A 15,675-nucleotide genomic window follows, 5' to 3' on the forward strand; every position below is an offset into this window, starting at 1 on the left:
TCAATATTCCTACAAAGATGCCCAATTAATACAACTATTACTCAGTTTTACCCAACAACTACTACAGCCAGTGATAACAAAATTGCAATGTTCTACAACATCTTCAGTATGAAATAAACCAAACATAAAATCAAGATGCATTGGTAAGTTACTGGTGGTTGGAATTCAAAAACTGAAAACAAAAGTAAAGGATTGTTATTTGGAAAATATGGCCTTGGTGATAAAAGCAAAGCTGGAGAGCGCATGATGGAATATTGCAAGTTTTTCATTGCAAATATCTTTTTTCAAAAATACATAGGGTGACTATACATGGAAACTCACCAGATAAGACGCACAGGAATCCATTGGACAGCATCTGTGGGGAGAGACATAGTGAAGCTCAATATCAGCAGCCCAAACAAGGCCATCATCTGATTTTGGAAACAGACCATCAATTGCTGATATGTACATTCAGGTTGAAGCTGAAGAAAATTAAAGCAATACTACGATCTTGAGTCTTAGCTCATCTGAATTTAGAGATAATCTCAAGAACAGATTTGACACACTGAGCATATTGACAGAAGACCTGCCTGGCTGTGGAATGACATCAAAAACATCACATGTGAAGAAAGCAAGTGGTCATTAAAAATATAGGAAAGAAAGCACAGAACAAAACGATTGTCAGAAGAGACTCGGAAACTTGCTCTTAAAGAAAGCAAATGGGTGAAATGATGAAGTAAAAGACCTATCATGTATATTTGTGTATAAGCCTGCCTTTCCAGCACATTTTAAATGCAGTTTGTGTGGTAAAATTCGGTGCCTCAGCTGATACTCGGGTCAGTTTATACTCAAGTATATACGGTAAGTAGACCATTATAAAGGGCAACTGTGGTAGTGACATAATCTGGTGTCAATTTGAGGATTAAGAGTGAAGGGGTGGAGTCTAGGCTGTCAATCAGGCTATAGCCAATGAGGCCTTTGTGTGGGCATTGCCTTCTCCTGAGGATTCTAGGAAATTGTATATTTCCTCCTTGGAGGCTGGAGACACACACTCTCTCAGCTCACTCCCTGAAAGACATCCCTGAGAAGAAGCCACATGGACCTACCCTGATGCATCCCTGGGTGCTGGAGAAGCCATATGGAGATCCCTGCCAGAGCTGAGATGCTTACATCACCATTGGAGCCACAAGACTTCCCACCCTCTGGCCTGTAATCATCCTGCATTCAGTGTCATTGCATGTGCTTCGTGAGTCTGAAGAGGACTTTATAGATTGGTTTCGGACATATGGGCTTATATCAGACTCATGGACTTGATCTGCACTGGGCTGGGATGTTTTCTCAACATTCAATTGCTCTTGTATATAAATATCTTTCCTACACACGTATGAGTGTCTTCCTGGATTTGTTTTTCTAGTCAATTCAGACTAACACAGCAACTCTGGAACACAAAGTATTATAATGAAATATTCAAAGTCAAGGAGTTGGAAAGCCAAAAAGGAAGGATACAGTCAGCATGTCTCAAGCTGAAAGAATTGAAGGGGAAAAAATTCAAACCTTGAGTTGTAATACTGAAGAATTCCGTGGACAAAATATTGAATGATGCAGGAAGTATCTAAAGAAGATGGCAATAATACATAGAATCACTATATCAAAAAGAATTGGTTGATAGTCACTCATTTCACTATGTAGCACATAATCAAGAACCAGTGTGTTGAACAAAGAAGTCCAAGGTCCAGTGAAGGCATTCGCCAAAAACAAGTGTCCAGTAATTAATGGAATACCCATTGAAATGTTTCAACAAACTGATGACGCGCTGGAAGAATTCACTAATGTACCTGGCCAACCAACGAAAACAGATCCATATCTGTGCCCATTCTAAGGAAATGTGACTCAACAGAATGCAAAAATTATCAAACAGTATCATTAATATTATTTGAAAATAATATACTGTGGAAGATCCTTCAGAAACTGATGCGGCAGGGAGCTGCCAGAAATGCAAGCCAGATCCAGGGGAGGGGCACCCCTGGGATCCCGTTGATGTCAGATGGCTCTTGGTTGAGAGCATAGAGCAACAGAGAGATGGTTACTAGCATTTTAGTGCATATGCGAAGACATTTGACTGTATGGTTAGCAACAAACTGCGGAAACCACTGTGAAGAATGGAAATTCCAGGACACTTCATTAAGCTCATGCAGAACCTGTACATGGACAAGGAGACATTGTTTGAACAGAATAAGAGAATATTGCATGGTCTAACATCAGGAAAGGTGTGCATCAGGGTGGCATCCTTTTACCATACTTATCCAGTCTGTATGCTGAACACATCTTCTGAGGAGCTGGACTATGAAGAAGAGCTTGGCATCAGGATTGGAGGAAAACGTGTTAACAACTTTCCATATGCAGGTGACACAAGCTTGCTTGCTGAAAGCAAAGGAGACTTAGACACTTGTTGATGAAGGTCCAAGATTGCAGGTTTTATTGTGGGTTGCAGCAACATCTTCACAATGGACCCGTATGCACTGAGAAAAGATTGAAGTGGAGAAAAGGTGGAAGTTATCATGGATTTCACTTTACTCGGAGCAACACTCCTGTTCAGTCCAAAAATCAAACAGCAACTAACTGCAGTGGACTTTACCTTGAACTCACCTGTAGCAGATTTAAGGAACTGAAATACCCCCTTGGACTTAATTCTGGAACACCTTCTTAGGAGACTCAGTAGGTGAGTGTTATTCCAAGGACATGGAGTTTGTTGGATTTTGATTCGGATATCTTGTTTTGAGACTGCCCAGTGAACAGCACAAGGTCACCATGTAGCTGCTATGTGCATACTCTCTCTGCTTTTTAATAGCATGTCTTAGTCTAGCAGGTATGGTTCTGCCTTTGTGAAGGAATGGCATTGCAAGTTCCACCCTATTTCTAACCCTCACTGAAGATATGGGTGCTATAGCAAAGTGTGGTGAAGAAGATGGTAACCCGACTATCAGAGAGAGGAGCACTTAGGATCTTAATGGCTTGTCTTCAAATAAGCAGCCATCTAAGTGAGATGACTTAGCCAAGTCCAAATAGAGGAAGCATTCCAGCATTTGTGATCTAAGGATTGGAATCAGTAAAATCCAAGACGGGAGGAGGAAACAGTCATAGAGCATGAATTCTGACCACCAAATTTGCAGAAGACGATGGTTGACGATGAAAGCTCAAAATCCATTTGCAAAGTCTTCCCTTGGAATAAGCCTCTGGTGAATCCCCTCTGACATTGGCCAGGTACGTGGCTAGTCATGTTACCAGAGTGCATTGGAAAGGGGTCTCTACATGTCATTAGGCAAAAATTTAACAGCTTCTCATTTGTTCTCTCTCTTGACCCATTTTATTTTTTCCTAACAGTTTTATTGACATATAATTCACCTATCATTCAATTCAATAGTTCAATCACATCAAGAAGAGTTGTACAATCATCACCACAATCAGTTTTAACATTTTCTTCATTCTTATCCTCATTGTTCTTAGCTCCTCATTTCCCCTCAACTTCCCCTGCCACACCTTCAAGGACCCATAAATCCAGTTACTGTTTCTATAGATTTACCTCTCCTGGATTTCATATACAGAAAAACATTAAACAAACAAAAACTAAGCACAATGAAAAGTAAAACAGATAAAAGCCTCAATCGACAAGAAAGCAGAAAATATTAAAAACTGAAATAAATTACATGGATCAGAAAGAAGGTCACATGATAGGGTGCTAACTGCATCTACAACAATCCACTTTCACATGCATTCTACAAGTTAGCAACTGCAACTTTTGGCCCATTTTAAATTTGTTCTAGTTTTTTATTATCTGTTATTATTTATTTTCTGTATCTTTCCAACTAAGGTTTTTAAATTTTATATTTTGTTATTGTTGAGTATTTGTCTTATTCAATTTTTTCTTTTTTGTATTATTTTTCTTTATATTAAATGCAGGAAAGGCAAATCTATAGAGAAACTATGCATAAACTAGATTAATAGTTTCTTGGAGTTATGGTAGGGGAAGTTGAGGGGAACTGGGGAGCTAATAAAAATGAGTATAAAAGGAGAAAATAGCCTAAAAATTGATTGTGGTGATGATTGTACAACTTTTTAATATGTTTAAACTATTGAATTGTATGACATGGGAATCATATGCCAATAAGATTGCTTTAAAATCTAACAATGTATTGCATTGGGCAAATCTGCTGCTGAAGATATCTTTAAAGAGGAAACACATGATTTCAGGGTTCAGGCGAGCCTGACCCAAGCCAGGATATTTTCTTTCTTTTAAAAATTATTTTATTGGGGGCTCATACAACTCTTACCACAATCCACACATACATCAATTATATAACGCACATTTGTACATTCACTACCCTCATCATTCTCAAAACATTTGCTCTCCACCTAAGCCCCTGGCATCAGCTCCTCATTTTCCCCCTCCCTCCCCGCTCCCCGCTCCCTCATGACCCCTTGATAAATTTATAAAGTATTATTTTGTCGTATCTTACACTGTCCGATGTCTCCCTTCACCCACTTTTCTCTTGTCCATCACCCAGGCAGGAGGTTATATGTAGATCCTTATAATTGATTCCCCTTCTCTACCCCACCCTCCCTTGACCCTCCAGGTATCCCCACTCTCAGCACTGGCCCTAAAGGGATCATCATCCCTGCATTCCCTGTGTTTCCAGTTCCTATCTGTACCAGTGTACATCCTCTGGTTTAGCCAGATTTGTAAGGTAGAATTGGGATCATGATAGTGGGTGTTGAGATAGCATTTAGGAACTAGAGGAAAGTTATATGTTTCATCATTGCTACACTGCACACTGACTGGCTCGTCTCCTCCCTGTGACCCTTTTGTAAGAGGGTGTCCAGTTGCCTACAGACGGGCTTTTAGTCCCCACCCCGCACTCACAAGAATATGATTTTTTGTTCCTTGATGCCTGACACCTCATCCCTTTGACACCTCGTGATCACACAGGCTGGTGTGCTTCTTCCATGTGAGCTTTGTTGCTTCTGAGCTAGTTGGCCACTTGTTTACTTTCAAGCTATCTTTTGATAGTCAGGCACAATCAGCTTTCTTCACCACATTTGCTTATGCACCCATTTGTCTTCAGTAATCATATCGGGGAGGTGAGTACACAATGATATGTTTTTTTGTTCTTTGATATCTGATAACTGATCCCTTCAGCACCTCGTGATCACACAGACTGGTGTGCTTTTTCCATATGGGCTTTGTTGATTCTGAGCTAGAAGGCTGCTTGTTTACCTTCAAGATTTTAAGACCCCAGATGCTGTATCTTTTGTTAGCCAAACACCATCAGCTTTCTTCACCACATTTGTTTATGCACCTGCTTTGTCTTCAGTGATCATGTCAGAAAGGTGAGCATCATGGAATGCCAGTTTGATAGAGCAAAGTGTTCTTGCATTGAGGGAGTGCTTGAGTGGAGGCCCAATGTCCATTTGCTACCTTAATACTGAATCTATAAATATACACACTTAGATCTATTTCCCCATCCTGTTATATATTTACATATGTGCATTCCTTTATTTAAATCTCTATGTATGCCCTTTGCCTCTTAGCTCTTTCCTCTATTTCCTTTGACTTTCCTCTTGTCCCACTATCATGTTCAGCCTTCATTATGGTTTCAATAATTCCTCTCGGTGATATTACCCTTGGTCACACCCTACCACACCTCCTACACACTCCTCAGGACTGATTTGGATCACATTGTTCCCTTATCCCTGGGTTTGTTAGCACCACTTCCTCCACCCCCCCCCAACCTTCCCCTCTCCCATGCACCCCCCCAAACTGTCGGTCCCATTGTTTTCTGCTCCAGATGGTTCGTCCAGCCTATCTTATTTAGACAGACCTGCGGAGATAATAACCTGCACATAAACAAGACAGAGCAAAACCAAGCAACAAAATAAAGCAAACAGCACCACCACAACCAACAAGCCAATGACAAAAAAACCCCCAAAACAACAACTCAACAAGAAAGAAAAGCTTGTAGTTAATTCAAGGACTGTTTGTTGGCCTTTAGGAATGGTTTCCGGTCAAGTCTGTGGGGTACCACGCCCTGCCCCCAAAGTCTATTTTTTGTTATTCCCTGGGGACTTTGTTGCTCCGTTCCCCTTGCTGTTCGGTTGCATGCCCTTAGTGTTCTGCCTCTGTGTTTGGGCAGAATTCCCACACTGTGTCTCCAGTGTTGTCCCCTGTAGGGCTATGGGTCAGTGAGGGATGTCACGTCTCATAGTGGGGCTGGCCATATGGTCTTCTCTGTGGATTGGCTTCTCTGAGCAGGAATATTGTCCTCAAGGGTTGGTGGGCCAGGATGTGCTCCACTCTCTCTTCCTCCCCCTTCATTCGCTCCATGTGCTCTGATCAGACAAGTCCCTCTCCCTGAGCTGCAGCTTCAGTGCTGTCCTCTGAAATAAATTCTTCGGAAGGGGGGAAGGGGCAGCCGTCCATGTATTGCGATTGGCAAGCCAGGATATTTTCAATCACCTCCTCATCTATCTGTGAAAGTTGGACCATGACTAAGGAAGATCACAGGCGAAGTTCTGCATTTGAACTATGGTGCTGGAACAGAATATTAAAAGTACCACGGGTTCCCAGAAGAACGGACAAATAAATCTGTCTTGGAAGAAGTACAACTGGAGTACTTCTTAGAACTATTCCAGGATGACAAAACTTGATCGCAAGTACATTGGCCATATTATCGGGATAGACCCATCCCTGGAAAAGGACATAATTCTTGGTAAAGTGAGGCTAGGTGAGAAAGAGCAAGACCCTCAATGAGATTAACTGATACAGTGGCTGCAATGGTGAGCTCAAAGCTAGCAACAGGTATGAGGCTGGGGCAGGACAAAGCAGTGTTTTGCTCTACCGTGCACACGGTCTTTCTGAGTTGGAAGTGAGTGCGCAGCACCTGACAGCAACAGTAAGAAGCTGGAAGTGGAGGTCCTCAATACATGGAATTCCTTAAGTACATCCTTATGAAATGATGGATCAGCAAATGCAAACAATACTAGCTTCTTCCCTAAGGTGGCAGGAGTGGGGTGCTAGGTACAGAAGCCTTCCTGAAATGTACTCCCTCTATAAGGTAGGTGTTTAGTACATAAGCTCCCTCACTGCCCTCGAGTCGGTGCTGACTCACTGCAAGGCCCCTGTGGGTTTCCGAGACTGTAACAGTTTGTGGGAGTAGAAAGCCCAGTCTTTCTCTCGGGGAGCTGCTCGTGGTTTCAGACTGTCAACCAGGAGGGTCGATCGCAGTCCACGAGTAGCCACGACCCCCCAGGGCACATCTTGAGGCCTTACAACAGAACGTGGGTATCATGGCAGTTGCTCTAGACCAGCGTCTGTCATCCATTTGGGGCTCACAACAGTGCACATCCCTGGAGGGTCCGTTCCTGCAGAAAATTGTAGTCAGAGCAAAACCGTCCACATGGAAAAGAAATCACAAGTCAGTAATATTTTTATTTAAATTTTTAAAGATCTCTAGAATTGTTGCTACTGGGAAATTATTCGGTCATACAACACCCCCACCCCGCAAAAAAATCCAAAACTGAATTTTATCTTTCTCTTCTACTCTCACCCTCAAAACCTCCTACTGAAAAAAGGCTTCTTCATCTCTCATCCAGATTCATCTTCTAATTAAAGCATCCCTCTAACTAGAAACCCTCAGATAAAGTCTGTGGGGAGTGCAGATGGCTCAGAGATCAACTACTAAAGGTTCAAACTCTCCACAGGCACATCGGAAGACACGGTTGGTGATCTGCTTCCAAAAGAGGATTTTCCTACTTAAAACCCCTCTGCAGCACCAGCCTGCTTGCACACACGGGGTCTCTGGGGGTACTCATCAACTCCACGGCAGCGGGTTTGTTTCTTAAACTGCCTGGTTGAAAAGCAGTCACACGATCCTTTTCTGCCTAATGGTGCGCTAGGATTTCCCGTGGGGCAACCACAGAGCCTTCTAATCTGTCTTACTTGTTCGGGGCAAGATCGCTGACAACATGAAGGCTGGTTTGACTCTTTAACTCGTTCTGTGTTTTCTTTAGCGGAGGGTGCTACGGAGACCACCGAGTACAGCTGCCTGGGCTGTGCACACCCCTTGTCAGCCGATAGCCCCGACCTGGAGCCTGTTCTGAAACACGCCATTCAGCACTTTAACAACAATACTCAGCATCCCTACCTCTTTGCTCTGCACAAAGTGAAGGGAGCCGAAAGACAGGTTTGTCCTTTGATCGCTTTTTTTCCCACCGGGTTGTTCACGTTTGTTACATCTTGGTGTTTAGGGCCTCATTGACTACACTAAAGAATTCTCCAAAGGAACATGTGTCATTAGACTACGGGTGATGACAAGTTCTGCGGTGTATTTATTTTGTGTGATTGGCATAATAGATGGTGAAGGTGTTCTTCCCATCAGGTGGCTGGGATCCTGAAAGATGCAAAGTCCAAAATGGTCAACCAACCACTTGCTCGGAGGTCTGTTCTGAATGAATGAGGAGTACGCATTGCAGGTGTTTCCTAGAGTCAATGAAATGGAAAAGTTCCTCTGGCTTTAAGATTTTAAGAAAACTGTAGCATGCCCTACCTGTGCTAAATCAATCATAACCCCCCAAATGTTATCATATCTCCATAAAAGTGTGCCCGCCTGGCTGGGTAGCCTCTCGGTTTTCATGTCTCTGTCACGAAAGCACCACACGTCTGTAGTCTGTGGTGGATGTGGTGGCTATGTGAGGCTGAAAGGTACCCCACTGGCATTTCAAGTACCAGCAGGGTCACTCCAGGGATTGAATTGCGCCCCCTAAAAATATGGGTCAGGTTGACTGGGCCTGGATTCTCAGTGGTTTGGCAGTTATATGTTGATGTAATTACACCACCACCACACCACCCCCGTGATGTGACCTAATGTGCTCAGCCAATCTGTTGTTAGGTGATTAGGGTGCGATGCAACGCCCTTACACAGCCGGATGGGAGGTCATGGGTGTTCCCCTGGCGTGTGGGCTGCAGCCATATATATGTTACAAAAGATGAAAGCAGGGAAAAATGGGAGCCGAGGAAGGAGCCAACTACCAAGGAAGAAGAGCCAGGATCAAAATGCCTTCTTTAGGCCCAGGGTCCCCACGTCGAAATCCTTCTAGACCCAAGGGCAGATGAAAACCAAGACATCGGTCTCCAAGGGATGCGGGGACCACAGATGTTGAAAGGAAGCAAGAATTGATACCATAGGCTAAGTTCAAGCCTCCGGAACTCTGAGAGGATACATTTAATTTGTTAAAGCATCTACTTGTATTTCTGTCATAGCAGCACTAGACAAATAAGACAGTCTCATCTCAGCAGCACTTCCAAACTAACACAGACTGGGAAGAATTTGGCATTCTACTTCTGAAAGCATTGGCCAGTGGATATTTCGTGAAGTGTGCCAGAGGCGGAGCCCCTCAAGTTGGAAGGCCTTAAAAACACACCTGGGGAAATGTTCCTCTGTAAAGCAGACACCCTTAATGATGTGAATAGTGTGATTTGCTTCATTTGCTGATGTGGCCGGACCCAAAATGAAAAAGGAACCGTGCTAACTATCCACGAATAATCAGAATGTGAAATATGCAAAGTAAGAATCCAAGAAAATTGAAAGTGATTAAAACGGAAATGGAATGCATCAAGATCTGTGTCCTAGATCTCATCGGACTGAAGTGCACTGGGATTGGCCAGTTTTCACCAGACAAGCATGTGGTCAGCTAAGAAGGAAGAGAAAAGGCACTGACTGCCCCCTTTCAAAGAGCGTTTCAAGATCGACTCTGAAGTCTCATGGTGCCAGTGATTGTGTGCTACCCGTGTACCTGTAAGGAAGAACACAGCTAGCTCTTCTTTCTCGGTGATACTAAGCCCCCTCTTATTTCTGTTCACTTTTCAAATCTCTTTTCTATTTCAACAGAAATTGACTGAAGAGCCACCCGAATCCTGCCACATTAACACAGCTGCCTCTACTGCTCTCCCATTAGCATCATAGAAGTTAGAATTTAAACCCCACGGGATAATCACAGCGGATCGCCAAGTAGAGGATAATGATATAATGCCGATCCCCTAGCCAAGTTGACATGCATTGGGGGGACACCCAATTCAGTTCATAGCACTGGGATTCACAATCAACACCCATGGAAGTGCCCATCAAAAATCAAGGGACATAGTGCACAGGGCAAATCTGCCGCAAAAGGCCTCTGGAAGTGTTAGAGAGCAAAGATGTCATTTTAAGAGCTAAGGTGCTCGCAACCAAAGGCTCTACACCAGTGGTTCTCAGCCTTCCTCATGCCACGACCCTTTCATACAGTTCCTCATGTGGCGGTGACCCCCAGCCATAACATTTCTTTCGTTGCCACTTCATCACTGTCATTTTGCTGCTGTTATAAACCGTCGTGTGAATATCTGATACGCAGGATGTGTTTTCATTGTTACAAATTGAACATCATGAAAACAGTGATTCGTCACAAACGCAATATGTCATTCTATATTGTGAAATATCTATTTCTAATGACAAATAAATGAAATTTTGTCTGGAAGCATGGTGCAGCATGGGTAACAGTCTTAGTGTAACAACAGTAAACTGAATTGCTACATTGCGCGGCAGTATGCATAAAAAGCCAACGGCAGTGCGAAGGTTGAGATAGCTTCTTTCTCACCAGATCAGCATATCTGCATGTGGGCGGACCCGCCTGGAGACGGATAGAGGACTGGTGTCTCGGTTCCTAAGACCCACGGAAATAATGTGTTTTCCAATGGTCTTAGGTGAGCCCTGTGAAAGGATCCTTCGACTCCCATCCAAGGGTCCTTTGACTCGCAGCTCTAAAAGATCATTATGAGTCAAAATCCACTAAATAGCGATGAGTTGTTTTGAGAGCCACAGTGTTTTTAATTGCTTCATCTGCACGTGAGCACTGACCAGAGAGGAAGGAAGACCAGACAGGAACTGATGCCTTTGAATTGCGGTGTTATTAAAGAATAGCCAATGTACCGTGGGCTTGCAGGAGAATGTACACATCTGTCTTGGAAAAAGTAAGGCCAGAATGCTTGGCGCAAGTGAGGATGGCAAGATCTCCTGCCCTTTGAACATGTTACCAGAAGGGATCAGTCCCTGGAGCAGGGCGCCATGCTCAGTAAAGAAGAGGGTCAATGATAAAGAGGAGGCCTTCAGTAAGACGGAATGGCCCAGGGACTCCCACAATGGACTTCAACATGACAGTGATTGTGAGAACGGTACAGGACTGGTGATGTTTCATTCCGCTGTACATGGAGGAGCTCTTAGAGGAACTAACTCAGTGGCACCTAACGCCAACAACAATGTCATCAAGCAAGTAATCCCTGGGTGGTCCAAACAGTTAAGCACTAAGCTACTAAAGAAGTCATACCAATGGTTGGCAGGTCAACCCCATCTAGGCATGCCTTAGAAGACACACCTAACTATCTGCTTCTGAAAGTCAGTTTTAAAACCCCATCTGTCCAATGAGAATATCATTAGACAAAAACGTAAATACCTCTAAACCTGGTCTTTCACTGGCTCAATTCCCTGTGTCCTCATTGACAGTTGACTGGGTGTGTTGTATTTCAGACTCTAATTTTGAGTGACTCACTTTGGTGAGTAACATTCTTTGCATTTCATAGACCTTCCAACTTGGTCATTCAAGATGCATGTTCTACTCTATCATATCCATTAACTGCTATCAGGATGGGTCCAGTTCAGGATAAAGAGGAAGAACTCTCCCTCGCTGCATTTGGAAACCCAAGAACCTACCATAAAGGGCATTCCCACTCCAAAGTTTTCTTAATCCATCCTGGAGAGCAATATTAATATTTCACAGAACTCTATAGAACAGATGCGCTGTGAAGTCTAGGGGAGGACCAGTTGCTAGGTCTCACTTAAAGAAGTACAATAACTCATCTATGTCACTCTTTTTATTTCAGGTGTGGTGTGTGTGTGTGTGTGTGTGTGTGTGTGTGTGTGTGTGTGAAGGTTGTGAGAGTCTCAAAGTGCTCAAAATGCATTTGGTATTGACTTTTGCCTTTAGCAACCCTGTAGGATACAGAATTGTCCTTGTGGGTTTCTGAGATTGAAATAGCTGCCTCTCAGAGAGGTTGGTAGTTAGCAGCCCAACTCAAAACCCACTATGCTACCAACGGTCCTAATAATGTTTATTGAACACTTATTATACGACGGGTAGTGTCCTAAGCTCATCATAGCATGGCTGTTTATTTCCCTGTGAGTTATGTTTAAAGTCTCTTTAAATAGCAATCCAAAACTTGTTTCAGGTGGTGGCTGGATGGAACTTTGAAATCACCTACTCAATTGTGCAAACAAATTGTTCCAAGGAGAAATTTCTATTCTTAACTCCTGAGTGCAAATCCCTCTTGAATGGAGTAAGTATACGAAAATCTAAGGACTAAATGCCTAGCATTTTGCTTAGGGACGGGCACTGTCTAGCTGTGTGGGAAGAGTCCCCACTACAATCTTAGATGGCATTCAGCAATTCATATGCACGTTCACTTGCAAGACCTGAAGTTCACATTACTGTTCAGGCCATCATGTAAGGAGCTGCACCCCGGGCAATGCTGAGTATTTACATAGCAGAGCCAAGGACAGGGAATCCCCTGGGTGGTGCCAACAGTTCATGTGAATAGTCCCGTGACTGTTAAGTCGTCTCACTTCCCTTCTTCATGTGCTAAACATCCTTGTGGTGATCAAACTCTACGCCCACTGCCGTTGAGTCCATTCTGACTCACTGGGCCCCAACGGGACAAAGTGGAAGAGCCCCGAAGCTGACTGCCACATCTTTCTCCAGGGGAACAGCTGGAGGGTGTGCATCACTGGCCTTGCACTTAGCTGCCCAGTGCTTAACCACTGCGTCACCGGTGTTCCTTTCTCCCTTAGCGCTTCGCTTCAAACTTTTCTCTGCTAAGGCATGAATCTTTCCCAGGAATATTTGCATCTTAGCAAAAGAGTGTGCTTTAACTACTGCAAAGTCCATTCGTCTAGAAATTCTGCTTCTAAAATTCTATTTCAAGGGGCAAAGTGGTGGTAGAGAATTCATATAGCAAGATGGTAATTTCTGTGCTATTAGTTTAATTTTATATTTCTTTTTTTAAAAATCATTTTATTAGGGGCTCTTACAATTCTTATCACAATCCAGTCATACATCAATTGTGTAAAGCACATTTGTACATTCATTGCCCTCATCATTCTCAAAACATTTGCTCTCCACCAAGCCCCTGGCATCAGCTCCTCATTTTTTCCCCTCCTTCCTCACGCCCCTCTCCCTCATGAATTTTATATTTCTAATGCGTGATTTTCTTTATGTATATCCAAAGCATTTATTACTAAGGTTATTCCTCAATTGATATTTTGTTTTGGTTATTACTATTAAATTTCTTTGTTTCACCTTCTGTTTTATTCTTTTTAATGTTACTACTGTTAAATAAAAACCTATCATTTTTAGAGACTTTCCTTCTATTTAGCAACAATAGTGAACTTGATCCACTCTCACAGTTTTCTATTGCTTATCTTCATTTTCTAGGTATATAATAATATCTCATGCAAATAATATTTCAGCTATGATTTTCCAGTGCTTGCTTTTTGCATGGTAATTCCTTTAGCTTACTAAACTTCCAGAGGTATTTTTGAAATAACAGTGATTGCTGGCATTCATGGTTTATTCCACATTTGATTGGGGAGTCCCTAGAGTTTATTAGCCTATGGGATAGTTGCTGTGGGTTCCCGAGAAGCATTTTTTGTCTTGTTAAGGAAGCCGAGTTGCTTTCTTGCTCCTTAGAGACTTTGCTTTACTGTCTCTGTTGGTTCAGTAAGGAATACACTGAATTTAGCAAGCACTGTCAGGCAGCTCTATGGAACTACCAGATGACCGCGTCCTTCACACGCTGTTTTGACAGCTTTGCTAATGTACACTTTAGATTCTGAGATTAAATCCTATTTGTTAAATATTTATTGTTCTTTTTAAATGCATTTGGATTCTATCCCTGGGTTATTTAGGGGTTCTACATCTATAAATAAAATTAGTCTACAATTTTCTGAAAATCTTCTCTGAGTTTGGCACCAGATTCTAATTTTATCCAATGAGTTCATTCCACTATTTTATATATTCAGAAACAATTTATAGGAAATGATATATTACTTTAATTTTAATAATTATTTACTTATGTATATCAGAAAGTGAATCAATGCAGACATGGGTTAAATTTTAACATCTTATCATTTGTTTTCCCTTTTGACTGATTTTTAATTTGTTCTGTTTTTATTAGTTCCTGCTTTCTTTTGGGTTGAAGTTCTTCTGTATTTTACTTAGTTATTATTGTTGGCAGGGAAGTTGAATGAATTTCTTTCTATAAGACTCAAGAATTTCTTTCTATAAGGAAGTTGAATGAATTTCTTTCTGTAGGTAAATGTATAGAGACAGTAACTAGAGGACTAGTTTCTTAGGACTATGGTCAGGGAAGAATGGGGGGAAATCATGACCTCATAGCAATGAGAACAAAAATGAAAAAAAAATGTCCTAAAATTGATTGTGGTAATGATTGCACATTTTAAAAAAGTATACTCAAACTACTGAGTTATGTGGGGCATTAATTATATGTCAATAAAACTTCAAATAATGATATTTTCTGTAAAGCTGTGACGCTATTTTATAGTTTGTTACATGAGGTGAAGAGTGAGATGGAAGTCAAGCACCATGACAGCATTTCCGTTCCCTTCTTCAGTCCTCTGTCAATTCAGGCTTTGTTGTTGGTCAGTCTGTGTTGGTCATTTATGATGGTTCAGAAAAGTAGCCATTTTGAGGGGAATTAAAACTAGTATACACCTTTTCATAAGATTTTAAAATATATCCTTCTCTATAACCTCTGTTGTATTGCTTTATGGTGTGTTTAATTTTTCCTTAGCCTCAAAATTATTATTTAGATTGATTTACTAATGCTAGTGTTTTTGTTTTCTAACTTTTAATGTTTCTTTTATCTTTCTTGTTTACTCATTCTTGATTTCCATAGTTTTCCCCCGCTAACTTATTGAAATAAGCCCCTGGGTTTTGTTTCGGGCTCCGGCTCACATTGCAAAATATGAAAGCATCTACTCACCATGGATGGACACTGATGCCACTGTGACTATATTTTGTGAACTTGTTATGTGTGCTGATTTTGTTTTATATTTTTTCCTTCTTCGAGGAAAACCCCAACAGATTAGGGAATTATATTTATATTTTTGAAAGGGAGCCATGGTGGGAGAGTACTTACACTTTGGCCTGTGATCTGCAAGGTCAGCAGTTCAAAACCGCCAGATGCTCCACGGGACAAAGATGAGGCTCTCTACATATAAAGAGGGTCTCAGAAGTCCACAGGGGCAGATCTACCCTGTCCTGTAGGGTCACTATGAGTTAGAATTGACTCAATAGGATGAGTTTGGGTTATTGAGGGGATTTTATATTTTGAAGAAGCCACGGCAACACAGTGGGTAAGAATTGACTCAATAACAAAATTTTATCCATTTAGCTGCTCTGATATTTGTAGTTGTTATATAAAGTTTACCAATCAAAAATATTTCTGTCTATTTCTCATCACATATTTAATTTTTACATATCTTGATTCCATGCCTTATAGATTGTACCTTTTAAAAATGAAGTTAGTTTTACTGCTTT

General features: G+C 41.8%; 1 protein-coding gene across 1 annotated transcript in view; it reads left to right on the forward strand.

Moving 5' to 3' along the window:
* KNG1 (kininogen 1) overlaps positions 1-15,675 on the forward strand; it is a 35,012-nt gene that overhangs the window by 7,845 nt on the left and 11,492 nt on the right. Inside the window, exons 4-5 of the mRNA XM_075555880.1 lie at positions 8,044-8,216; positions 12,287-12,394. Coding sequence (XP_075411995.1) covers positions 8,044-8,216; positions 12,287-12,394 — 281 coding nt within the window. The remainder of the gene's footprint in view (positions 1-8,043; positions 8,217-12,286; positions 12,395-15,675) is intronic.

The sequence above is a fragment of the Tenrec ecaudatus genome, chromosome 8 (genome assembly GCF_050624435.1).
Source record: "Tenrec ecaudatus isolate mTenEca1 chromosome 8, mTenEca1.hap1, whole genome shotgun sequence".
Classification (NCBI taxonomy): domain Eukaryota; kingdom Metazoa; phylum Chordata; class Mammalia; order Afrosoricida; family Tenrecidae; genus Tenrec; species Tenrec ecaudatus.